Source organism: Ostrinia nubilalis, chromosome 19 (genome assembly GCF_963855985.1).
Source record: "Ostrinia nubilalis chromosome 19, ilOstNubi1.1, whole genome shotgun sequence".
NCBI lineage: Eukaryota > Metazoa > Arthropoda > Insecta > Lepidoptera > Crambidae > Ostrinia > Ostrinia nubilalis.
The window spans coordinates 693,639-718,475 of record NC_087106.1 but is presented as its reverse complement, the minus strand read 5'-3'; the positions used below and the strand labels follow the sequence as shown (position 1 = coordinate 718,475).

General features: G+C 41.2%; 1 protein-coding gene across 1 annotated transcript in view; it reads right to left on the bottom strand.

The window, feature by feature from the left end:
* Positions 1–24,837, bottom strand: part of LOC135081356 (uncharacterized) — a 150,195-nt gene that overhangs the window by 57,639 nt on the left and 67,719 nt on the right. The window contains exons 14-31 of the mRNA XM_063976075.1: positions 23,777–23,950; positions 22,877–23,106; positions 22,330–22,475; positions 19,153–19,283; positions 14,459–14,647; positions 12,332–12,546; positions 11,574–11,791; positions 9,030–9,160; positions 8,295–8,483; positions 7,145–7,872; positions 6,536–6,785; positions 5,085–5,267; positions 4,330–4,589; positions 3,776–3,944; positions 3,156–3,322; positions 2,402–2,648; positions 1,890–2,036; positions 1,302–1,513 (exon numbers count right to left, since the gene is read on the bottom strand). Coding sequence (XP_063832145.1) covers positions 1,302–1,513; positions 1,890–2,036; positions 2,402–2,648; positions 3,156–3,322; positions 3,776–3,944; positions 4,330–4,589; positions 5,085–5,267; positions 6,536–6,785; positions 7,145–7,872; positions 8,295–8,483; positions 9,030–9,160; positions 11,574–11,791; positions 12,332–12,546; positions 14,459–14,647; positions 19,153–19,283; positions 22,330–22,475; positions 22,877–23,106; positions 23,777–23,950 — 3,986 coding nt within the window. The remainder of the gene's footprint in view (positions 1–1,301; positions 1,514–1,889; positions 2,037–2,401; positions 2,649–3,155; positions 3,323–3,775; positions 3,945–4,329; positions 4,590–5,084; positions 5,268–6,535; positions 6,786–7,144; positions 7,873–8,294; positions 8,484–9,029; positions 9,161–11,573; positions 11,792–12,331; positions 12,547–14,458; positions 14,648–19,152; positions 19,284–22,329; positions 22,476–22,876; positions 23,107–23,776; positions 23,951–24,837) is intronic.

Sequence of the window (24,837 nt, the reverse complement as noted above, 5' to 3'; positions counted from 1 at the left end):
GGCCCCAAGCGTCTTAAATATTATTGAGACATAAACAACTATAGTCTGGTCTCTGAGCACGTAGAATTTTGTCCATTGACCCCAAGCTAGGTACCCATCCTTATCGCTCGCTCGTTATTTAATAATTATATTGCTGTCGCGACTGTGCGACGGGCGCCCGCAGTGAGTGTGCGAGCGCAACAGCAACATAATTACGGATATCAGGATGGATAGCTTGGGATCACTGGACAAAATTCTACGTACTCAGAGACCGGGCTTTACCTGTAGATGACGCTATTGAGGGGATCCTCTGCCAGTATCTCCAAGACCAAGTCGAGGGTAGGCGCGAGTCTTCCTTTCAGCACTCCTGGCACGTCCATAGTGCTGGCCAGCCCCACCAGCCTGCCCAGGTGTTTAAGCAGCTGATCAGCATGGAACAAGATATTTGACACTTACCTGTAGATGACACTTTTGAGGGGATCCTCTGCCAGTATCTTCAACACCAAGTCGAGGGTAGGCGCGAGTCTTCCTTCCACCACCAGCCTGCCCAGGTGTTTAAGCAGCTGTTCTACGTGGAACAAGATGTTCGACACTTACCTGTAGATAACGCTATTGAGGGGATCCTCAGCTAGTATGTTCAGCACCAAGTCGAGGGTAGGCGCGAGTCTTCCTTCCACCACCAGTCTGCCCAGGTGTTTGAGCAACTGTTCTACGTGGAACCAAATATTCAACACCTACCTGTAGATGACGCTATTGAGCGGATCCTCCGCCAGTACCTCCAACACCAAGTCGAGGGTAGGCGCGAGTCTTCCTTCCACCACCAGCCTGCCAAGGTGTTTGAGCAACTGTTCCACGTGGAACAAGATGCTTGATACTTACCTATAGATGACGCTATTGAGGGGATTCTCTGCCAGTATCTCCAACACCAAGTCGAGGGTAGGCGCAAGTCTTCCTTCCACCACCAGCCTGCCCAGGTGTTTGCGCAACTGTTCTACATACATGGAACAAGATGCTTGACACTTACCTGTAGATGACGCTATTGAGCGGATCCTCCGCCAGTACCTCCAACACCAAGTCGAGGGTAGGCGCGAGTCGTCGTTTCAACACTCTAGCTACCTCCAGCACTAGCCTGCCCAGGTGTTTGAGCAGCTGTTCCAGATGTTTGATACCTACCTGTAGATGACGCTATTGAGGGGATCCTCAGCTAGTATCTTCAGCACCAAGTCGAGGGTAGGCGCGAGTCTTCCTTTCAACACTCTAGCTACCTCCAGCACTAGCCTGCCCAGGTGTTTGAGCAGCTGTTCCAAATGTTTGACACTTACCTGTAGATTACGCTATTGAGGGGATCCTCTGCCAATATCTCCAATACCAAGTCGAGGGTAGGAGCAAGCCTTCCTTTGAGCACTCCAGCCACATCCATAGTACTGGCCAGCCCCACCAGCCTGCCCAAGTGATTAAGCAGCTGTTCGACGTGGAACAAGATGTTCGACACGGGCTGGAACTTCCAGAACTCCGTTTCTTGGAGTTTTGGTAACTGAGGGTTACGAAAAAAGGTTTTATTCACATACTGACGAACGTTATTCCATATATCTCGGAAAGGACTTGGTAATGAGGGTTTTCGCGTATGAAAAATCCGCCAGATGGCAATACGTAGACGCGAGGTCCATATGCTGCATGATTGGTTATTTTTGACATGACATTGACAGATATGTCAAAATTCACCAATCACGCAGCAGTCAGACCCCACATCATCCACGTCCCGCCATCTAGCGGATCTTTCATTCGCGAAAACCCTCATTGTGATTTACTCTAATGTATAGCTTGTTATAATTATGTAAACCCTGGTCTTCCTAATATTAATAAATAAATAAATAACTACAGTGCGAAAAAAATATCTTAATATTACTTACATCTTTAGAAATAAGCGTGGAGTTGATGTTATTCTTGATAATATCCATAAGGACAGCACAATCCGAGTGAGGGCACATCTCATCAAGACTGCGGTTTTGTAGCACCACAAAAATTTCCATTGAGTTTTGGTCCAGAGATTTTTTAAGCTGAAACCAAAGTAGTTTTAAAATAAACTCATGTCTATAGAACATGGTAAAAGACAATAACAAAACTGGGACTTTTGGAACCTGCAAGATTTCGAACAAACAAAAATTGTTTGTCCCAAACCTTCCAGCCGGACTAGGAAGCGCGCCATGACTTCTTATCGACGATTTAAGACGACAAATCTATGGGCTTATCGTGCAAAATCGATAAAACACCTCGATAAGTTTATCGTAACGCGCATCCTAGACCTACAGGTTCCAAAATGACGAGTTTCATGCCAATTTCATCTTATGTACTCATAGTGTCAACACAATGAATTCAGGCTTTACTTTAATAAAAAAAAGCTTTTCTAATCTATGAAACTTACCAATCTCAAATTCACGTCACCATCTCCCACTTTCATCGCCAGCTCGTCTCCTAACTTCCTCAAGTCTTGTTCCAAGCTGTTCCCATCTTTCAAGTACTGCTTCAGCGGCGCGTAGACATCCAAGTTGGGAGCTATTTGTGAAGCCAGCTCCTTGAGGAAAGCTACTTCTTTCACGCCGTCTATCTCGTGTAAGTGGGGCAGTTCTGCTCGGATGAGGGTAGTCGTCTGAGCGAAGACTGTGAGGAAACTGGGGAGGAAGAAGGGAGACATTGTAGTTAATTGTTTAGTTAATTTGAAATCAGTGCCATATAGGTGGTATTGTTTGAACGTATTTTTGTTGCTACAAATTGGTTTAATAATAGCCCTTAACAGGGACATCTGCTTGTCTTATCACCACCTCGGTACAACATATCAGTTAGAGCTTATAAGAATAGATAATGATGTCAATGTTGTGGCCAGAGCACGTTGATGAAACTAGTGCTTTCTTGAGCTAAACACCGTGTACGAGTATTAAAAAAAGTATATTTTTAACAATCATGTAAATCAAATCAGAGGAAGAGTCCGGCAAGCGATAGGCAATACAATTTTTAAAAGTTAATTATAGTCATGTAAATTATTATTTCGCAATAACAGAACGTGCGAACAAACTCCTGGTTAACTGTGTACTGGCAGAGAATGCCCAATGGCATTAAGTTCACTTTATGTACCAATTATATGGCATTAACGCTTAAATATTATAGATAAATATACTCACAGCGCAGCGTGTCCGAACTCGTTCCTCGTGACGTTCCCCGCCAGGCAGGCGGCCACGCGGCTGGTGTCGGCGGCCACGTCTTCCAGCAGGTGCAGCTTGATTTGTCCCAGCAGCTCGTTTAAAGACTTGTTCAGCTCGTACTTGGTGTAGTTGCGGAACGATATCAGCTGGAATTTAATGGGATGTATAAAACAATGTGACAACAACGAAGTGAGGTATGGAGTGTGAAATAACCTCCTAAAACTAATATCGATTGTCAATAAATATTAACCAGTCAAGACTCGAACAATACTGGGGAACAATTTAATAGTTGGTGGACTTGCTACGATGTTTAACAAAAGAAAAAGGAGGATTTTCAGACAGGACAAATCGGATAGCGCCATCCTAGTGATTAAGCGATCATCAGATTGTCTCAACGGTCTAGCGAGTTGCAGAACCGTATCTATAACGGCACTAACTGATGAGCTATTAGGATACTCTTAATCGAGTTTTGAATCTGCACAAAGGGAGACTCAGCTAATGCCGAGCAATTCTCGCACAGTATTCACGGTCACGGTCCGTGTCAAATGAAGGAAGATTGTCACGAAACCATGTTTAATTATTCCTCAAAGATACCTTACCTCCCTGACGGCCATGTCCCAGTGAAATTCGTTGTTCAAGGCATGGTGTACTTCCTCCAGTGAAACAGTATGCAGGCGGCACAGCAGTGCGTCGTATTCTTGCTTCTTGTACAGCTGCAAGCTCAGCTGCTTCAGCCATGTTGTCAGCGGCGAGCATAGCGTGCATTGGCTGCAAGTTAGGAGGATTTGAGAACTGGTGAAGATTGGCTGACAAAGTAACGAAGGTTTACACTCTTAAGCCAACGATTTCAGCAATATTTGGTGATTTTTATTGAGTTAAATCTTTGCACAAATCCACCCATAAGAACAGTGTAGATAATTTCTAATGTGTCTAACTCTAATTATCTCCAAGCTGACGACTCGTTATTGATATAACTATCATAGCTTCTAGTCCCCAAAAAAATTTTATTCCACATAAAATACGTAACCGACTACAATACCAGATTTGAAAAATATCACAGACTTTTGTGGAAGCAGAAGTAGATCTTGCCACAATCTCTGACGTTTTCCAGTTGCCACACGTTTTCTATTTGCATAAAGCGATATAAACTTACCTAGTATTCAAGAACAGCGTTCCAGCATCAACTACATTCCCTAACACGCCAAAAGAGATCCTCGTCAAGGTTTCCTTTGACAGCAGCTTCAAGGCGGTTCCTCGCAGTCCTTTGACCTTCTCATCGGTGATCCATTTGGGTCGTAGCGGCGCTTTGGGTCCGTTGTGGATGGTTTCTAAGAGGGACTCAGTGGAGGAGATGTCTGAGTACAAGGCCGTGTAGTTGATCTCTCTCGGCAGTTGGAGGTCGTCTTCGAAGCCCTACGAAATAAACAACAAATTAGAATTTATTGTAAAGCGAACAAATCACGTGCTAAAAAGTGTAAAGGTGTAATGTAAGTATGAAGACATAAGCAAGAGACGCAAGGCAAAATAGAAATCGGTATTAATCAAATAAAGTTCTTATGACGTTGCATTCAAAGAGTGTGCAGTAGATAGACACAAATCAAATGAAATTATTTAATTGTAAATAGTTGTTCATATGCAATTATTTATGAATACAAAATGGTGTGGAAACTGATCAACTTTTTCGGCTATTGTTGGACTATTTTCGATGAATTACAATTACATTTTGATATGCACTGTCTGTATTTGCTTTTGTATGCTTATTTCTAGCTATGTTTGATTTTTTTGCCGTTTCGACGTCGATCTAGTGATATGGTAAGGGTAAGCTATGTATATTGGGAGTATTGGGAAGTGTATAAGTGTCCTGAACATAAATAATAAAGAAATTGAATTTAATCTCTATCTTCTTACCTGCGAAGCGAACACCAGCGGCGGTATTTCCCTAAACAACTCGGTCTTGTCTGCGCTGCATATCTGTTTCTTGAGCCGGGACAATGTCCCGGTGGAGTCTGGCATATAGTCGGCGAGGGACACGTTGTCCCGGCAGAAGGAAGCCGTGTCGTTCACGTTCACGTCGTGTAGGAGGCGGACTAACTGCGAATTAGTTTTATATTATGTAACAATAAACATTTTTTTAATTTTTTTATGCTAGACAAGGCAGGTGTTTGACCGCAATCGCACCTGGACATTACATAAGAATAAAGATTACATTAGGTAATAATTAGTAGACTATATAAGATATACTTGGAACTTGAAAAATCCATCATCCACGAAAGCCTGTAACACACGGCCCTTTGTACAGTCAGCGTCTAATAGATCGTGACACTCAAAGTAGCCAAAAGTTCCAACACGTCTTGTTAAAATTAGAATAAGGTTGTGTTTACAACTTCTTGGCCACTTTGGGTGCCACGAAGTATTTGATACTAACTGTACTGCACGCGAAGCTCCGCCCACAAGTCGGCACCAGCAAAGAATGCTAGCACGACACCATACTACTGCAGGCTACTCTATAAAACTGGAGGTAGGTAGTCACTGTAACTTACTCGTATCTTATCCAGCTTGGTCAACACGTCCCCTGCTACTTCAAAGCTGGTCTCCACAGCATCCAGGAAGCCTGCATTCAGTGGTCCTTTGTACTGCGCTCTAAGCCCCGCCCACCAGGTGGCACCAGCAAAGAATGCTAGCACGACACCATACTACTGTAGGCTACTCTATACGTACTGAAGGTAGGTAGTCACTGTAACTTACTCGTATCTCATCCAGCTTGGTCAACACATCTTCAGCCACCTCAAAGCTGTTCTCCACAGCATCCAGGAAGCCTGCAACCCGTAGTCCTTTGTACTGCGCTCTAAGCCCCGCCCACCAGTCGGCACCAGCAAAGAATGTCAGCACGACACCATACTACTGTAGGCTACTCTATAAGTACTGGAGGTAGGTGGCCATTGTAACTTACTCGTATCTCATCCAGTTTGGTCAGCACATCTTCAGCCACTTCAAAGCTGGTCTCCACGGCATCCAGAAAGCTTGCAACCCGTAGTCCTTTGTACTACGCTCTAAGCCCCGCCCACCAGTCGGCACCAGCAAAAAATGCTAGCACGACACCATACTACTGTAGGCTACTCTATAAAACTGGAGGTAGGTGGCCACTGTAACTTACTCGTATCTCATCCAGCTTCGTCAACACGTCCCCAGCCACCTCAAAGCTGGTCTCCACAGCATCCAGGAAGCCTGCAACCCGTAGTCCTTTGTACTGCGCTCTAAGCCCCGCCCACGAGTGGGCACCAGCAAAGAACGTCAGCACGACACCATACTGCTTTAGGCTACTCTATAAGTACTGGAGGTAGGTGGCTACAGTAACTTACTCGTATCTCATCCAGCTTGGTCAACACATCTTCAGCCACCTCAAAGCTGGTCTCCACGGCATCCAGGAAGCCTGCAACCCGTGGTCCTTTGTACTGCGCTCTAAGCCCCGCCCACCAGTCGGCGCCGGCGAGGAATGTCAACACGATGCCGTATTGTTGTAAGCTGCTTTGTAGGTACTGCAGGTAGATAGCAAGGCCGAGGTCGTATGAGTACTTGACGGATGATCTTAGGGACGATATTAGTTTCTTTCTGAAAATAAAACGATTTTTAAAGCATTTGTTAGAAAAAAAATATTGAAAAACTGATTGGTTTAAATCCACAAATAACTTAATAACATAACAGTAGTTCTACACTCTTCTAAATAGTAATTTCCTTTATAATTTGAGTGTGGCTTTTAAAAAACTTCTAACTATCAAATAACTGCTCATAAAAATGAGTCAATTTTTTGGATCATAAGAAAAAGCAATGAAATGGTTGCACATTTTAGAAAGAAAGAAAGAAACATTTATTTCAATGGACATCACAAAAGACAGAAGAGGTAAAAAAAAAAAATTAAGTTAACATTTAACTTGGAAACATGCTTTAAAAAAGTAGTATCAAGACCATACCTGTCTCTAAAGAATCTCGCGACATCCACGGCTTCTTCATTGTCATCTTGCAGAGCCTTCAGCAAATTATCCAAACTGTCTTTTGCTCCCTTCAAATCATCGGCTATTACATTTTGTACTGCCCCATATATCACTTTATATTGCTTACTGCAGACTTTACTCTTACTTCTATGATCTTCGATAAGTATATCTATGTTAGTATTGTTGAAGTCTTCGCAAATAGTGTCAAAGGTTTTCACCAAGTCAAAATCGTTGTTAGTTGACAACATGTAGGTTATAACATCAAAATGTATAGCAATAGCCTCGTACGGTCTTCTTTTGAATATCCTGCTGATATAATTTATGTCCGAATCAAGTTTTTTTGCCCCTTCTTCAGTGTAACCGTTGTTTATATCGTTTGCTTTTAAATTTTCTATAGCTACTGCAAGTTTGTTGGTCATAGCCGTTATTCTAGTCAGATAGGTCATTGAAATGAATTGTTTCTTATTTATTTCATTGAACAATCTGTACGAAGGGTCGGTTTCGTCAATTTTGTAGTTGAGGACGCTATCGACAGTCTTTTGCAGTTTTGCCTCTAAAGAATCAGGTGTAGTGTCTTCTTCCGGTAAAATTGTTTGGTTCTTGGTGGATATGTTTGAGAGAAAGCTACTGAGTTCAGAAGCTTTATTGAATGCAGCTTCAAAGCTACTCGTCAGGTTTTGTGCTGGGAGCGTGTAGAATATGTATTGCTGTAGAGAAATTAAATACACTGAGATTATTTCAGTCAGTTTAAAATGTTATCATAATAAATAGGTAGAAATAACTTTCAAGAACGCTATAATTTCTTCTACCAGCAACAGATTCAGGTACAGGCAGAGACACAGAGATACGTATATGAAGGAGATACAGAGATACGTATATGAAGGCCCAGAACTTTCTAAAATACCTAGATAGACAGTTAACAGTTTTCTAAGGGTATTAAGGTCCATACTCATTGGTGTCTGATAGTATTTTCAAGAATTTTAGGCTAAAAAGGACCACATAAGTTGCACTAATTGACAGGCACACTCGAATGTAATGAGTGTAAAACAGTAAATTACACTGTCTGGTGTTTATTCCGAAAATCAATTAAGTTTAAAGTTATGCTTATTGCACAATCCCGTCAACTCACCGGTTTGGCCACGACGTCCAAGAACGTATTATCCCCGCGTGGAAGCGAGATCCAGTACAGCAAAGAAGGACACACGAAGGGCTGCACCTTCTTGACTGTCTCCTTGTCTATGCTGCTGCCGGCCGCTGGTGCCAGGGACGATAGAACTTCTTGGCAGTCCCAGAAGTCAGTTAGGGAGGCGCGACGGATCTATAAAAAAGGCATGTATTTTTTTTATGCATAACAAGGCAGGTATTTGACCACAATCGCACCTGATGTTAAGTGGGATTTGTTTAATGATATACATTTTTATAGGAATTTACAGGAACACTGTGTCGGCTTACTATTTAAATACAAAGAAATACACTAACGCCCGTATTCACAAACAATGCTAAGTGAAGCAGCAAATTGAACGCACAGCATCGTTGAATGGAGCTATGTAATTGGTTCGTGTGTCACCCTGTGCGTCCACGCGCACTGTGAGACCTCATAGTAATGTTTGTAAATACGGGCGTAAGCTGCTGTTGCATGAAACTTAACTGCCTCGGAGCACTAGATTTTGGTTGCTTGTCATTGCATACCCTAGATGAAAATACATTTTTTTCTGTCGGCGTATTGCTATTTTTTAGATCTACACAAGAAGTACCTTTCGGAAGAGACACATTTAAAGATCAGTAACTGCAATAGTTGCCCCCTACCTTGGCAGGTTTCACTCTCAATGTGAAGCGAAGACTAGAAAACTTCCGAATTATTTACCTGACTCATAAATCCGTAGTCAAAGTAAGAGTTAAGCAGAGCGGCCACGAATTCCGGCAGCTTGTCGAACAGGATGTATAAGCCGGTAGACTTGGTGAACCCCACCATTTGCAGCAGGTTCGAATCTGGTTCTGTGGAGTTACAAAATAATAATTAAGACAGATTCATAGATACTCTTTGTTAGTTGTAGGATTGACCCACAAGTGACAGTAGGTATTAAAGGATTTCAAAAAGTAACGCACAATTTAGGCCACCTTAAAACTTGTTGCCATGTTTCAGTAGTGAAGGTTATAAATCATAATATGAAATACAAATACAAATACAAATACAAATATTTTATTTATGCAAACACACCACATTTATGCAAATACAAAGAGAGTCTAAAGACGAAATAAAAATATGCAAGGAAAACAGAGCTAAGTATAGGAATTTATGATATTGAATTGAAAGCTATGTACCTACCGATTTTTAGGCGTGACAAGTCAGCAATTTTCTGAGGACTCGCACTTGGCATAGCTTTCCCAAAGGACGCCGACAGACTGGACAGGAGGATTTATTTAATAAAACTTACCGTTGACTTCTCTAAAGTAAGTGAGCAGATCTCCAGCGACGTTATCAAGAATCACCGACATGGCTTAGAAGGAGTACTTAAGCGTAGCCCCTACGAAGCCGTCAGAGGGTTTATACTTTGCGTAAACTTCCCAGAGGGCGCTGACGACCTAGGCGAGAGGAGTTATGTCGAAACACTCGCAAATGTATCTCGTAAATCTTACCGTTGACTTCTCTGAAGTAAGTGAGCAGATCTCCAGCGACGTTATCAAGCACCACCGACACAGCTTGGAAGGAGTACTTGAGGGCAGCCCTCCGTAAGTCACCGCAGCCTTCAGAGGGTTTACACTTGGCGTAGCTCTCCCAGGGGGCGCTGACGACCTTGGCGAGAGGAGTTGTGTCGAAACACTTGCAAATGCATCTACCTAGTAATTTTTATCACAGTGTCATCCCAAAACTCAGCTACAAGAGTGGCGTTGTCAGCAGCATTCATTAAATCCTCCTGCGTGCAGTTGCTCGGGCACTCAGGGCACGACATCACGTGCCTCATCGACTGGGGAACAAAACCGCACCTGCACTCCATGTTTAAGCCATCCAAGAATCCCCACCTGACCAGATTGTCCTTACTACGGCCAACCTGCGTACGAAGTCTATTTTAAAGACTTCCAGATAAGCCATTCTGACAGACTGGACGGGAGGTGTCGTAGTGATGCACTCGCTAATGTTTCTAATAATCTTACCGTTGACTTCTCTAAAGTACGTGAGCAGGTCTCCAGCCACATTATCGAGCACGACCGATACAGCTTGGAAGGAGTACTTGAGCGCTGCTCTTTTCAAGTCTCCGCAGCCTTCAGAGGGTTTACACTTGGCGTAGCCCTCCCAGAAGGCGCTGACGGACTGGGCGAGAGGAGTTGCCAAAGAAAAGGAAAAGAAAACAGAAGCTATCCCACAGAGCACTGATGGACTTTGCGGGAGGGTCGTGGCGATACACCCGCTAAATGTATTTAATAAATCTTACCATTGACTTCTCTAAAGTACGTGAGCATATCCAGCGAGGCCCTCCGTAAGTCACCGTAACCTTCAGTGGGTATTACACTTGGCGTAACCCTCCCAGAGGGCGCTAACAGAATAGACGAAAGAAGCTGTGTCGATATACGCTCGCAAATGTATCGAATAAATCTTACCGTTGACTTCTTTAAAGTAAGTTAGAAAATCTCCAGCCACGTTATCAAGAACCACCGACACAGCTTGGAAGGAGTACTTAAGCGCAGCCCTCGGTAAGTAATAGATTTACACTTGCTAATTTATTTAATAAATCTTACCGTTGACTTCTCTAAAGTACATGAGCATATCCAGCGAGGCCCTCCGTAAGTCACCGCAACCTTCAGTGGGTATTACACTTGGCGTAACCCTCCCAGAGAGCGCTAACAGAATAGACGAAAGAAGCTGTGTCGATATACGCTCGCAAATGTATCGAATAAATCTTACCGTTGACTTCTCTAAAGTAAGTGAGCAGATCTCCAGCGACATTATCAAGTACAACTGACACAGCTTGGAAGGAGTACTTGAGTGCAGCCCTCCGCAAGTCTCCGCAGCCTTCAGAGGGCTTACACTTGGCGTAGCCCTCCCAAAGGGCGCTAACGACCTAGGCGAGAGGAGTTGTGTCGAAACACTCGCAAATGCATCTAGTAATTCTTACCATTCTTCTTATCGTATCGACAACAAACCTACACAGTGTCAGCCCAAAACTTCGCTACAAGAGTGGCGTTGTCAGCAGCATTAATTAAATCCTCCTGCGTGCAGTTGCTCGGGCACTCAGGCCACGACATCATGTGCTTCATCGACTGGGGAACATGTTTGAGCCATCCAAGATTGTCCTTACTACGGCCAACCTGCGTCCGAAGTCTATTTAAAGACTTCCAGGTAAGTTATTCTGACAGACTAGACGGGAGGTTTCATGAGGATACAATCGCTAATGTTTCTAATAAATCTTACCGTTGACTTCTCTAAAGTACGTGAGCAAGTCTCCAGCCACATTATCGAGCACGACCGATACAGCTTGGAAGGAGTACTTGAGCGCGGCCCTCCGCAAATCTCCGCAGCCTTCAGAGGGCTTACACTTGGCGTAGCCCTCCCAGAGGGCGCTGACGGATTGCACGGGAGGTGTTGTATTGATGCTTTCGAGGAGGGCGTCGATGTTTGAGAACATGCTCCTAGGATGCGGAGAAAGATAACATATTTTTTTAATGTCTTAAATATTTTAGTCGATCTAAGTTTTAGGCCGATGGCTTTAGTAGGCCTTAGTGCAGTGAAATTATCATAGTCTCGGGATTTTGAAACAAAAACACTTTTATAACGGTAAACAGATGATCATAATCATAATCATTTATTGCTTCATAAGTGTACATAGCGCATAGGTGGTTAAAACTCGAAGAAATATTCATATTTGTCAGGGGTTAAACTTCGTTTAATAGGGGCAGGTTGCTAACAAATCCAAGATTTAAAACTCACTCTAATTGATCGAAATAAATGGCGACACATAATGTGGAATGTCAACCCCGCGTAACGGAATAAGACGAGGCAGAAGAAGACTAATTGACATAAAAATAGGCCCCGTTTCCCAGTTCCCGGTTAGAGTATAACATGTGGTATAACGTAGTACTTATTTATTATTATTCTGTGGTATAACTGTAAACTCAAACGGGCCTCATTAAAAACACTAGTTTGTATCACTTCATTAAACTTAAACGTACCTCAAAGTGTCATTCCTGTCAGTCCCTTCAAACAGCCCAGCGGCATACTTCCACGCGCCGACAATCGTCAATGGCGCATCGCTCTTGGTTTCGTTGACCAGGTCAAGCACTAATTCCTTTATCAGGGTCGTATCTTCCACCAGGGCGTCGAAGGTTGACGAGAATTGCAGGAACACGTGCGGACCGAAGGCTATGCTGTTCCATGTACTGGCATTCTGGAAGTGAAAATTAAATTATTAGTATATTTAGGCTCTTTTCACTATTATTAGGGCAAGTGTCTTTTACACCTTGTCAACTATATCATTTCAGGATATCGTAATAGACGGGTGTTGAAAAGTGGCAGTAGAAACTTAATCATCAACATTTAATGGGATGGCTTGTATGAAATATCTGACCTAAGTAATTTAACTAATATTTTTTATTCGGCCGATTCTGAAGAAAGGAATTTAAAATCCTAGCAGGAATTCCATGATAATGTCGGTCGCGCAGAAGCTACACGGCCAGGTCGACTCACCGTTCATCAGGGAGACGATTGGCTGCAGCTTTAGGAGAGTTACTAACAGTATACTCGCTCGTTTCAGCCAAATGACGTCCACAGCTGGACAAAGGCCTCCCCCAAGGTTTTCCACAATGAACAGTCCTGCGCAGCCCGCTTCCAGCCTCTTCCCGCGACCTTTACCAGATCGTCGGTCCACCTAGTAGGAGGCCTGCCCACGCTACGTCCTCCAGCCCGTGGTCGCCACTCGAGAACTTTCCTGTCCCAACGGCCATCGTCTCTACGAGCTAACAGTATACTCACGTATAATGAAATGTGTCTGTCCTTCACAAAGTCCGCCCACTCGTCCTGCAAGCCGTTGTCGACACACATGGCGCGTTCGGCAGCTGTGACAGCTTCCTTGGAGGCAGCCGATAGTTGTAGAACGTCGGTCACGATACTGCCACACGGCCAGGCCGGCTCAGTATTCATCACGGGACTATTCCCACCTCTCGTTCCCACCGCTGCAACTCCTGTGTAACCAGGATCTACAGCTTGACCGCCAATATCAACTCAACCAGTAAAGGTCAAGTTCGCCCATAATAGTATACTCACGTATAAGGAAATGTGTCTGTCCTTCACAAACTCCGCCCACTCGTCCTGCTGTCCGTTGTCGACACACATGGCGCGCTCGGTAGCCGTGACAGCTTCCTTGGAGCCGATAGTTGTAGAACGTCAGTCACGCTACTACCATACGACTAAGCCGGCTCACAGTTCATTACGGGACTATTCCCACCTCTCGTTCCCACCGTTGCAACTTCTGTTTAGCCAGGATCTACAGCTTGACCGCCAATAAAATCCAAAATAGTAAAGGTCAAGTTTGCCCAAGAAAAAATAAACTGTCATTAGACCCGCAACGAAATTATATGTATAATCACCGTTCATTAGGGAGACGATTGGCTACAACTTTCTTACTAACAGTACACTCACGTATAATGAAATGTGTCTGTCCTTCACAAACTCCGCCCACTCGTCCTGCAAGCCGTTGTCGACACACATGGCGCGTTCGGTAGCCGTGACAGCTTCCTTAGAGGCAGCCGATAGCTGTAGAACGTCGGTCACGATACTGCCACACGGCCAGGCCGGCTCAGTATTCATTACGGGATTATTCCCACCTCTCGTTCCCACCGTTGCAACTTCTGTTTAGCCAGGATCTACAGCTTGACCGCCAATATCAACCCAACCAGTAAAGGTCAAGTTTGCCCCTAATAGTATACTCACGTATAATGAAATGTGTCTGTTCTTGACAAACTCCGCCCACTCGTCCTGCAAGCCGTTGTCGACACACATGGCGCGCTCGGTAGCCGTGACAGTTTCCTTGGAGCCGATAGTTGTAGAACGTCAGTCACGCTACTACCATACGACTAAGCCGGCTCACCGTTCATTACGGGACTATTCCCACCTCTCTTTCCCACCGTTGCAACTTCTGTTTAGCCAGGATCTACAGCTTGACCGCCTATAAAAACCCAACCAGTTAAGGTCAAGTTTGTCCCAGAAAAAAATAAACTGTCCTTGGACCCGCAACGAAATTAATCAGCGTTCATTAGGGAGACGATTGGCTGCAGCTTTAGAAAGGTTACTAGTATACTCACGTATAAGGAAATGTGTCTGTCCTTGACGAACTCCGCCCACTCGTCCTGCAAGCCGTTGTCAATACAGATGGCGCGTTCGGCAGCTGTGACAGCTTCTTTAGAGCCGGCCGATAGTTGTAAGATGTCGGTCACGCTACTGCCGCATGGCCAGGCCGGCTCACCGTTCATTAGGGAGATGATTGGCTGCAGCTGTAAGAGGGAATTGCATTAAATTATTTAATAAATAAAGCTTTATTTCCACGAGTATTACATAGTTCGTTAATTTATTTCAACCAAAAGACGTTCTCTGCTGGATTTACACAATGATCGGTTCTGCGCTTCCTGTTTTCAGGTGCTTCTGACCGACCTTTAACGGATCGTCAAACCACTGAGTTGGAATCTGCCTACACACGTTTTCCGATCTGTAGTCTCCTCTCGAGAACTTTACTGACCAAACGCCTTCAAGTAGGTCTATGTTATTTGTGAAAAAATATATAAAACTAGCTTTTGCCCGCGGCTTCACCCGCGTGATATTTATTTTGTCACAGATCGTCATAAATTATAGCCTATGTTATTCTGGGTTATAAACAATAATACTGTAAACACCACGTGGTATACGGTCACCAATGTGGGATATGATGTTGATTAGGGTGGTCCTTATTTTTCGACTTTTGAATTATCCCCGGGGCACTTTCTCATTCGATTATATACCTCTAAATATGAAATTAGCTTTTTTTGTTTTTTTTTTAGTTAAGATTTAGAGGTCGCTACCAGCTGTCAAAATATTTACAAAAGCTTTGAAAATCTTAAATCATGGTTTCATAAATGTTTTATTTAAGTGTTAATATCACATTTTACGTGCAAATGAACATCGCATAGATAGAATAGACAATCGCTTCTTGTCCCCTTCTTCCCTCAACCCCTCTTCTGTACCGACCATGGTACCGACGCGTCGAGATACTAACAAGTAAACTCTTATGGGCCATTCTTATTCTTACGCATTTTTGTGTGAGATGTAAGAATAGCATATGTTTTTAAAGAAAATCAGTGCACTGTATATTAATTTACTTAGTAAAATACCTCTATTAACTAGGCCCAATGTCATTTTTATCATAAAACTATTAGAAGAATATTAAAAAAAAGTTACAAGTCCAAAATGTCACGGACCGTGTAGTGTGAGATTCCCGGATTTGGACATACAATATTTTTTTCTGAAGAGATGTTATGTTATTTTGATAAATATTACAGTAATTATGCAAGATTAATACATGTTATATAAGACTGTTAAAAATGTATATCAATAATAATTACCATTTTTGATTTTGAACACCAAACATTGTGTGAGCAGTTTTTGTGTCACAACCACGTGCGCCACTTTAAATATGCGTAACTCGGTAAAAAACTATCTTTGATATTGTCATCCCTTGCTAAGTTTTTTTAGAACAGTAACATTGTCATCTTATTAGATTTGCAAATGGCTGAACGTAGTGAGTGAGCCGCAAAAAATTATTTCCTATTTATTTGAAAAAAGGGACAACCATAACACGTCCATCCCGTGTACGGTTTTTAAAGGTAGGTATCAATGTCACGCTATTGTATAAAACATAATTATGTACCTCATGCAGTATAGTTTCAGATAATTGCACAAGATCTGCTAATTCACAGATAGTTTTTTGGATATATCGGACACGTTCCAAATTGTCACGGCCATGGTATTAAAAATGTGTCACTACCGCAAACAATTTAAGTACATGGTCGTGACATTACAACGCGTGGTTGTGACATTCTATTTTTGTTATTTTAATAGTTTTTGTTGTTCTGCTAAATTATTTTGTGTATTGTGCAATTTTTAGAAGTAGCCTTTTAGTAAGTGTACTTATTTTTCGCTATTATGATTTTCTAGATGCCACGAAGGAAAAATTATTGCACTTTCTCATTTCTGCAGTAATATCAAATTTTACTGAGACAGCTCCCGGTAAAGGCCCTGCAGAGGTGGTCGGAGTTGTTTTAAAAGGAATTGCTATTAACCATATTTTTAGTGGTACGGTGACTATGAAACATGTTTAAGTTGTCAAAAACAACTGTTATGTGAATCCTACAGAAATCTCATTTGATACTCAATTAGGTACCTACTGTGTTTAAGATTTACTAATTTGTTAAGCATATTATCATATCGAAACCATGTAGGTAGCATATCGGAAGCATGATCAGATAGTGCCAATAATAAAAAGTCTATTTTTTTATTATCTAGTAGATATATTAACTACCTGACGGTATTTTTGATCTCAATTTTAATTAAATTTTTGGATGTTCAGAAAAAAGTACATATTACCAAATAACACCTTTGTTGATGAAACGAATTTAGTGTATTTTATTGTTAATCAATTTAAACTATTATGATATAAATTTAACAACATAAATATTATTATTTACAGTAAAAATGTAAAACTGTCACATCCGTGTCATGCAGTGTCACAGCCGTGGTTACGTAGGCTATTTTGTTTCCTTTCCGAGGGCTTTAAGGTTGTCCATATACATCAAAAGTATGCTTTTGGTTTATACTTTCGATACACATCGCAAAAAGTTAAAAAAAAAAATCTTTAATTTTTAAAAAAAAATTGGCACAAATTTAAGAATGGCCCTTATATCTTAAAAATAATTGATTCAAATAATGTACATTGTACATAATATCTTAGTTCATAGCAACAACAATAATTTTGTAATATTTTTATTTGGCTTTGGCTAAAAATAAATGAATCTAACAAATACAGATTTTGTGTTTTTACTTAAAATTCAAACCTTGGTAGCGACCCCTAAATGTCTTTTAAAAATTAAAAAAAAAATAAAAGACTTTCATATGGTATATATTCAAATTACGTGGTGCCCCGCAAAATATAAGAAAAAAAATTTTTTTCGTAGGAATAAGGACCACCCTAATGTTGATCCACAATAAGGAAGCTAGATGTTAGTGCTTCCTTCCGAGCGGGTGTTGTGCTCGGGGACCAAGGTCCAATTTAGGTGCAGTCCTGTTGTCCCCCCTGCTTGGCCCCCCTGGGGGAGCCAACAGGACTTCGAAATCCTGTTGTCCCCCCTGGCTAGGGGAGACAACAGGACTAGATTTTTAATCAATGATTTGAGGACTGTTGTCCCCCCTGGCAAAAATTATTTAAAAGCCATAAATTTTTATAACATTTAAGAAGGACTGGAGTACCTGAATGAATGCCAAATTCCAAACTGAATACCTAAACGTATGTCAAATAATAATTAACATTTGGTTAACGAAAAAAATATAAGTTCTTGGTACCGGTACTATTTCAGACTATTTCAAAATCTGCTTTACTTGCTTTTAATAGATCGTTATGAATTATTCCTACTAAATAATATTATAAATACGAAAGTAACTTTATATGTCTGTTTGTTACGAATTCACGCCTAAACCATTGAACCGATTTTGATATTTAGATAGTTTTGAGTCCTGGGAAAAGTCGTTGGACAGTTTTTATCTCGGTTTTTGAAACAGTGTGGCGCTCTATACTTTTTTCTGTGACAGAAAAAAATTATACGGACAAAGCCGTAGGCAAAAGCTAAGTAGGTACCTCTATTATTCTATTCTCATGTATAAAAAATATTATCTACTGAAAAGTTTATCAAGTTTAAGTAAAAATCCGTTTAGTAGTTTTTACGTGAAAGAGTATCAAACATCCATACTCATAAACTTCCGCATTTACTTACAACATTAGTAGGTAAAGATAAAAATAAAGATGAAGATATTTATTTACATAAACATGTGTGAAAACATATTACAGAGCAACATGATTTGGTCTTACAGTTTTAACAGGTGATACAACATGTTTTACCAAGATATTGGCATGTAAATGATATGTCAAGTAAGAATGTCAATAATACATTAAAATACAAAAAAGTAGGATGTTAAAACTGGGTAATTTTAAATTAATCATAATATTCAACAAATTACTTGCTCAGTGACAGTGATTCAACTAGCGGCCGCCCGCGATTTCGTTATATTATTTTTCTATCCTACATATTGTTTTCTATCCTTTAATAAATAAATTCCGTTCTTAGTGGATGTCTACACCCTATATAAGGAACCTACCTGCCAAGTTTCAAGTTTGTAGGTGTTAGTTAATACCGGCCGGCACCAATAGGTAGGTACCTATCAAAATTGTAATTATTACCTACTTGACAAACGCTTAAGTATTCAATTTGGCACTCAGTCAAATACTTCAGTTTTTCATAAATTATGTTATAAAAATTTATGGCTTTTAAATAATTTTTGCCAGCGGGGACAACAGTCCTCAAATCATTGTTTAAAAATCTAGTCCTGTTGTCTCCCCTAGCCAGGGGGGACAACAGGATTTCGAAATCCTGTTGGCTCCCCCAGGGGGGCCAAGCAGGGGGGACAACAGGACTGCACCCCAATTTACACCATCTTGGTTTGCCTATTTATACTTGGCAGGATATAAAACTCCGTCACCGCGATGCAGGTTTGTATGAGCGGCGGAGTGTGCCATAGTGTAGTAGTGACAGCGCCATCTGTTGGTACACAGTTTGTAGTGGCGTATCGTCGGTGTCGCCACAGTTTCATCAAACTCGGTTCTGTAGTTTTTGCGTGAAATAGTAACAAACATCCAAGCTTTCGCATTTATAATATTAGTAAGTTTGAGAATTAATGACTTCTGGATACTAATACTCACGTCTACGTCTCCGCTGACGATCATGTTGACGACTTCCACCACCAACTGCGGTATGTTGGGGATGATGGCTGATAGGGCCTGCGACGTTTTAGCGGGCAGGCTTGAGGAAAAGCTCTCGTTGCGCGCCAACGCTAGAAAACATTTCATTAGAAATTTATTTCCTAAGCACACAGGGTGGAAACCATAGAGAGATACCAACTAATGCGCTGAGTTCGAAACTCACGCCCGTATTCACAAACGATGCTTGCTTAAGTGAAGCAGCAAATCGAACGCAGAGCGTTGAATAGTGCTCTGTGATTGGTTCGTGTGTCACCCTGTGCGTCCACGAGCACTGTGAGACCATGAGGTCATCTAATGAAGACGTTTGTGAATACGGGCGTCAGTGTCGCATTAGAAATTTACACCCCCCAAAGTAATCAAAATATATGCTCATTATCCACTGCGTATATCAGTACTCAACGTCCGAATAATCTTTAGTACTACGCAAGCAATGTAAACTGTTTACATTATGACGTCGCTGCTGTCATCATTGCTGTCACGAGCAATGTGTTTTGTTTTTGGGCATTGCTGCGAAACCGGCCCCGCCCCCTTGTCACATCTCTGTGATCTGTGGTGGAAACGATAACTGATCTCACTTGATTATTTCTAAACTACACAAGATAATTCGAAAAACTGGTTACTGATCCTGAAAGAGCTTCACGAGCTCTTTCAAATGGAATCAATAATAGGTTACAGAATAAATTGTATTTATCCGAAAATTCAATGTTTTCAGCTTCCCTATCCCTTATACAGGGTGTTAGGTAAATGGGTATATGAGCCGAGACTAGCCCATGTTAACATACTCATATAAATACTATAGTGGTGTCAGAAAGTGGATATCGTAATATTTAATAAAAAATATTTTCCCATACAAAACTAAATAAATTATTATTATTTTAATTTTTGGACAGCCCTACGATCGCGCAACTCCCTCCTAGGTCAAACGTGGTCAAACGGTATTTCATTCACAAATTTTGACGCGAGTCGGCACCGCCCACTTTTATTATTACTTTTGAACCAATTCTTCACTTACCTCTTTTTATTGACTCTGCAAGCAATCCAAGGTATTCAGGGGGTAACACTTCACTCTAATTCACAAAACGAATCGCAACACATCTATCACATCCATCCACTCACTTAATTCACCTTCTCACGCTTTCAAGTGACCGGGTAGGTTCTTGTAGTGAAATCCTATTTTCAAGAACGGGATCTCCGGGTCTCCCTTCGGTGGTATGGTGGTGTCGATTCACCCACCCGCGAAAACATTAAGATACAAGGCATCGTGGAATGGAAGGTCTCCCGGACATAAATCGTTCATCACACTAAAGAAGACACAAAGTCCTATTGCACCAACACCACTCAACACACATCACCATAATTTCACTGTATTACTTAGCTATTTGAATATCTAATTATCCAGAACGTCAACAACAAAACATCGCAACGAACGCAAATTATTTACTGACAAAATAATGTAAACAAATAAACATGGCCGCATGGCGCATGCGCGGTGCAACTAGTGCGGGGTCATTATTTTTTCCATAAAATCGGTAATCGATATTGATATCAAAAAAATCGATTAAAATATCAAATTGTTTGAAAACCATCTGAGTAATCAATAGGAATGTCTTAAAATCAATTATCGATTAATTGATAGATCCTACCTACCTGAAATCGCTCATACTATCGATGGGTCTAAATTAGTTTAACGATACCATTGCATTGATAGAAGACATTGAAAAAAAATCAACACAGTTTTATTTGGTAAATTAAGAAAACCGTAATCTGCCATGCTTTTGGAAATGTTTTAGCTAAATTGAAATTTGCGATAAACGCTGTTATTTTTCTTAGATTAGAAAATATGATATTTTATTAACGATAGTATGAGTGCTTGGGTGGCCTTTCGATAGGCTATTGATAGACAATCGGCAAGACTACTGTACTGACCAATTGGATTGTAATTACGGCACTGTAATTACGACACTTTGACCCCAGACGACTCGACCTTCATTAGTCAATCATGAAATGAAAACTTAACCCCAACCACATGTCGTCTCCATTAATGATTGGAAATGAATTAATGGCACCTAAATTTATTGTTTGTAGAAAAAAAATCCTTCAACGATTTATTATTGAACACGTGACAAATCTTAATCGATTTTTTGCCTTCAATGTCACCTCCTTACACATCTCTACTCCTGCGCCGCGATGATCTTCCGACTCTTTCTTGCAAGTGAAAGCCGCCGTGCGATACGTCTTGCGTCTCACTCGCACCACACGTGCCGGTCCCATTGTTCATCAACAAAAGACCTTTCATTGTCCTTCAAAGATTAAACAGTGCGTTGGACACATTTCTTTAATGCCTAAGGTTTTTTTTCAATGGTGTCTTATTTTTAGTTAAGGTATTTTTAGTACACAATATCGTGATTTACGATGATAAAATTTAGATGATTACCTACAATGTCTCATTTTCCTTAATCAAAGTTATCAAGTTTAATGATTCGTTCCTTCATTCATTTCAGCCGAATGACGTCCACAATGAACGGTCCTGATTATTCAGTTTATTTAATAAGTAAGTTACAGTCAATGAAGTACAATTAATTCTTGACCACTTTGTTTACTTTTACTTATCCAAAATCCAAATCGAATCAAATAAGGTAAGGGGGTATTTGACTTGAGCTAAATCTTTTTAGATGGACTGATTTTCCTGGGGGATTGCTTAAGGTTTTTGCCTCTCAGAGACAAATTTTTAGGCAGAAAATTATAATGAATTTTCTGTTATTTGTTTTATCTACGCTAGTTTGTCGTACTATTAATTTTCAGGGGTGTCACGACGCAATTTGGCGACAAAAACTGAATCAGCTGATTACTCAATAATGGTACCTTTCCCAGACTTTCTGACACCACTATAGTATTTATATGACTATGTTAACATGGGCTGGTCTCGGCTCATATACCCATTTACCTAACACCCTGTATATGTTGTATAGTTTAGAAATAATCGCGTGAGATCACCCGTAGATCGTTTCCACCCTGTATAGCGTTGGGAACTTTTAATTTTTTCACTACACTCTTTTCCCATCTATTGGTTTTACGTTCCGATAACTATGGTTTTCGGTAATTTATCTTGTTCCTTACCAGTGAGCAGCCTAATGAAGTCGTCAACTACAGCCAGCGGCGCTTGCAAAGAGCTGAAGGCGTGCTTCATCTTCAGCCAACCCTCGCTATGGAGGTCGAACGCTCCTCGGTCCACCAGGTCGAGAAGGCGGAATACCAGCTTGATACTGTTATACATAAAAATAATTATATGTGGGTGGGTGTACTCGTACCTATGTTGAATGAGCTAGCTGTTGTTCACAATAATTTTCTTGTCTCGAAGATGAATGTCTACTATGTTCTAACATTATACCATGAAAGTATTTTTTCAACTTCATAATTAAAATATTGAGGTAGGTACAATAAGTATGCACTTGACTTGAGAATTATCACATAATTTTGTTCAAAGTTATGGAGTGAAATAAAAATAAAATTGAACCAACTACTAAAAAATTAAAAATGTGTGAAAATGTGTGTGTGCGTGTGTTTTGACCGTATATTGGAGGTAAAGCGAAAAGAAAGGCTATCACCATCTCGGACATAAGTAGAATGTTACATCTCCCCAGCAACAAACTGCTTCTGATATTACCTCAAGTGCAAGCTCCTCTCCAAACTCTTGATACTGAACCAGTAGTCCCTCGCCTTATCCATCAGCTCCTTCACGCGACTGTGCTCCTTATCGTCCATGCCGTAGGACGCAAACTCGAACAGGTACGGGTAATCTTGGTCCAGTTTCACGTAGACGTTCTTGAGGCCGTCGATGAGCTTCGTCCAGTTCACTTCGTCGAGGATGTGCGATGACTTCTTCACGGCTGATATCTGTAGAAAACAAAAATATTTATACAGCGTGTCCAGGTTTCAACGGGCGATAATTTAAGGGCCTTTAATTAATTGATAAAAATCCCTCGCACGTAGCGAGGTCCAATAATTTTGCTTTATAACAATTAATGTTAGAGTCAAAACTTATAATCAGTCAATACCGCTTTTGAATGCAAAAATCACATCTGCGCCCGCGCATACCACGTGCTCACAGAGGGTTTGTACGTCCAGATGGGTTGTGGAAACGTATTTTAATATTAGTACGAGTATCAAGGCTTCGGTACGGTACTTTCCCAGCAGAAGAATCATTCCTCAAGCCAGCATCAATAGCCAGCGTGGCGTTGCACAGTGCTCCGACCAGTAGCTCCCGGTTTTCCTCCGGTAGTACGAGGTAAGTAGCCGCTGCGTCTGCGCCCGCGCACACCACGTGCTCGCTCGCAGTGAAGTATTTACCTAAGGCCTACTGTCCACTGTCCGTCATTTGACGAATGCTTGCATACCGCATGACGAACGCAAGACTACTGATAGGACGCCACCGGCCGCTCCATGGACACATTTTTGTTTTTTTCTACGCGAGATGCAAAAAATCGTCAATTGACGATAGCATGCACATGGACGTGCGGTTTACGTGGATAGTAGCACTAAGTATCATGTTATTAATACTACTTACAGCTTTGCCAACAGCAGAGTCGTTCTTCAAGCCAGCGTCAATAGCCAGCGTGGCGTTGCACAGTGCTCCGACCAGTAGTTCCCGGTTTTCCTCCGGTAGTACGAGGTAAGTACCCGCCGCGTCAGCGCCCGCGCACACCACGTCTGCACTTGCCGTGGAGAGGGATTTGTATGTCTGAAAAGGTTTGTGGAATAGTATTAATTTAGATGCCACGATTACTCGTTAGTTGTTGTATTTGTATACAGGGTGGAAACGATAAGTGATCTCACTCGATTATTTCTAAACTATACAAGATATCGAAAAACTAGTTACTGATCCTGAAAGTGCTTTACGAGCTCTTTCAAATGGTACCAATAATAGGTTACAGAATAAACTGGAACTATCCGAAAATTCAATGTTTCCAGCTTCCATACATTTGGTAAAGTTACATAATACTAAAAACTACACAAGATATCTCAAAACTGGTTACTGATCTTAAAAGTGCTTCACGAGCTCTATCCAACGGTATCAACAATAGCTTACAGAATAAATGAGATCTATCCAAAAATTCAATGTTTCCATCTTCCATACATTTAGTACTATCACAGTCATGGCACTCATCTCTTGATAATATTATAGCAAGTAAAGCCTAAAACTAATGTTTTCCAGAAATAGTTTTAAATAAGATGCAATTTACAAGTTTATTTAAACAACTTTTTAAATTTATTATTTAACAAAAAATTTATTACACTTGTAATATTGTGTGGTTTGCGTACATTTAGTATGGAAGCTGGAAACATTGAATTTTCGAATAGATCCAGTTCATTCTGTAAACTATTATTGGTACCGTTTGAAAGAGCTTGTGAAGCACTTTCAGGATCAGTAACCAGTTTTTCGATATCTTGTATAGTTTAGAAATAATCGAGTGAGATCACTTATCGTTTCCACCCTGTATGTTGTATATGTCGCAGGCAAATTGTATGAATGATTCCGCATTTTACAAACGGCGTCGTCAATTCACAAACGCTCGCTGTTCTATGAAATGCCGAAGGCAAAATGTAAATTGCCTTGGCACTTTATAA